Consider the following 1,683-nt stretch of genomic DNA (forward strand, 5'->3'; position numbering starts at 1 on the left):
CAGAGCTGGGTCAAATGTACATACATGTAATATGTATTTGAAAGGGTTCATCTTTAATAATTCAATAAACTGCTAATCTGGGCTCAACTTACTGTGGTTCTTAAATCAAGCGCACCTCAAATACGCCTATTTGACAGAATTTGCTAGCTGTATTTGACCCATGTCTGCTCATAGCCATTAGATCCATACATGCCATCATAGTCATTACCTGGTATCTCCTAGTCTGTGCTGTGTTGGTTCAATTGGACCGTTAAACATGCAGTATATTCCACACTTTCTCATTCATTAATCCCAGTCCAAGAATCTTTATATTAAAAGACCTCTTTAACTTTTACATATCTCTGGACATAAACCTTCAGAGAAGCGACAGAAGTCTCACAGTTCCACAGGACAGACAGACAGAAGTCTCAGTTAGGATACGCTGATGCTAAGTTGAGCAGTGACACACAAACAGGAGTCTCACTGACTCCAGCAGAAGTCAAGCAGCCTAATCTGCCAGTCCTGTCCCAGTCCTCCAGTGACATCAGGTAATCTGCGACAGTCCGTCTGTGGTGTAAAAGATTGTGCTCTACTGTTTCTCTGTGGTAAAACCCAGATCCAGTGATGGTAGTCTTTAAAAATAGCAAACTCTGACCCCCACAAGCCCATAGCATCAATAAACTGTTTTTCTTGTATTACAGTATATATCTTTTTTAAATAAGTTAAAGTAGAACCTCTGACTGAAAAAATCCTGAAATACTTGCATCACATAAAAATATACAAAACATTAAAAACAACTGTTTTTTTTTTTTTTGTGGTTTTTGTTTTGTTTTGTATGCACATGGATCTATAGGCTGGGTGGCTGCTCTTCGTTCCCGCCCACTCCGTCATGACTGACAGACTCGGAGGCCAATCAACGACTCTTCTATGAAGAGGAGAGCCAATCAAAGCGATTTCCTCTTGTCTGCCTGTGTCCCCGTCATCACAACCACCGAACACCAGGTCAGCATCAGGAGTGAGCGGACGACAGCCCTCCCTCAACCGTCTCGTCTTCCTCTTCCTCCTCCTCCCGTCCACACCCTCTCCTCTCTCCATAGCTCCGCCCCCCTCATCCCTCCATCCCAGTCCTGTGGTGTAGTGTGTGTTCAGTCCGCCCCCAGCCTCTCCATGACCCTGCCGACCTTACAGACCAGCCAGCGTCTGAGTGGACAGTAATACTCGAAGTGGAACTGCTGGAACTCTGGCGTCTGGCGGATCTCGTGGAGGAACGACACGTCCAGGTCCGACTCCAGCAGCAGGAGCAGCGTCGGCACGGCGACCAGCAGCGCCGCCGTCACCGCGGCCACCAGCCGGGCGGCGCTCAGCACGCAGGCGTTGACGCGCTCGTTCCCCGCCAGGAGGCGGAGCCCGCCGCCCAGCGTGCTCCGCCTCCTCCTCCCCTTCCCCCCACCCCCCGCCCGCCGGGCCGCGCGCTCGTAGGCGCGGTCGCCCTCCCACTCGGCAGCCAGCTGCGCCTGGATGTCGGGGTCGGCGTGGAGCTCCCTCAGCATGCGGGCGGGGCTCTGGGCGGGGCTCTGGAAGAGGAGGTCGACGCCCCGCTGGCCGTCGTCCACGGGCGTGGGCAGCATGCTGGCGCAGGGGCTGTACACCAGCTCCGAGATGGTCAACGCTCCGCCGGTCTCCTCCTCCTCGTCTTCATCTTCA

At 52.6% G+C, this 1,683-nt stretch overlaps 1 protein-coding gene across 1 annotated transcript in view; it reads right to left on the reverse strand.

Moving 5' to 3' along the window:
- Positions 1-1,124: 1,124 nt before the first annotated feature.
- frmd3 (FERM domain containing 3) overlaps positions 1,125-1,683 on the reverse strand; it is a gene marked incomplete at both ends in the record, with an annotated part of 43,379 nt that continues 42,820 nt past the window's right edge. Inside the window, one exon of the mRNA XM_084440274.1 lies at positions 1,125-1,683. This exon is cut by the window's right edge and continues 205 nt beyond it. Coding sequence (XP_084296400.1) covers positions 1,125-1,683 — 559 coding nt within the window.

The sequence above is a fragment of the Borostomias antarcticus genome (genome assembly GCF_949987555.1).
Source record: "Borostomias antarcticus genome assembly, chromosome: 6".
In the NCBI taxonomy this organism is placed as follows: Eukaryota; Metazoa; Chordata; class Actinopteri; order Stomiiformes; family Stomiidae; genus Borostomias; species Borostomias antarcticus.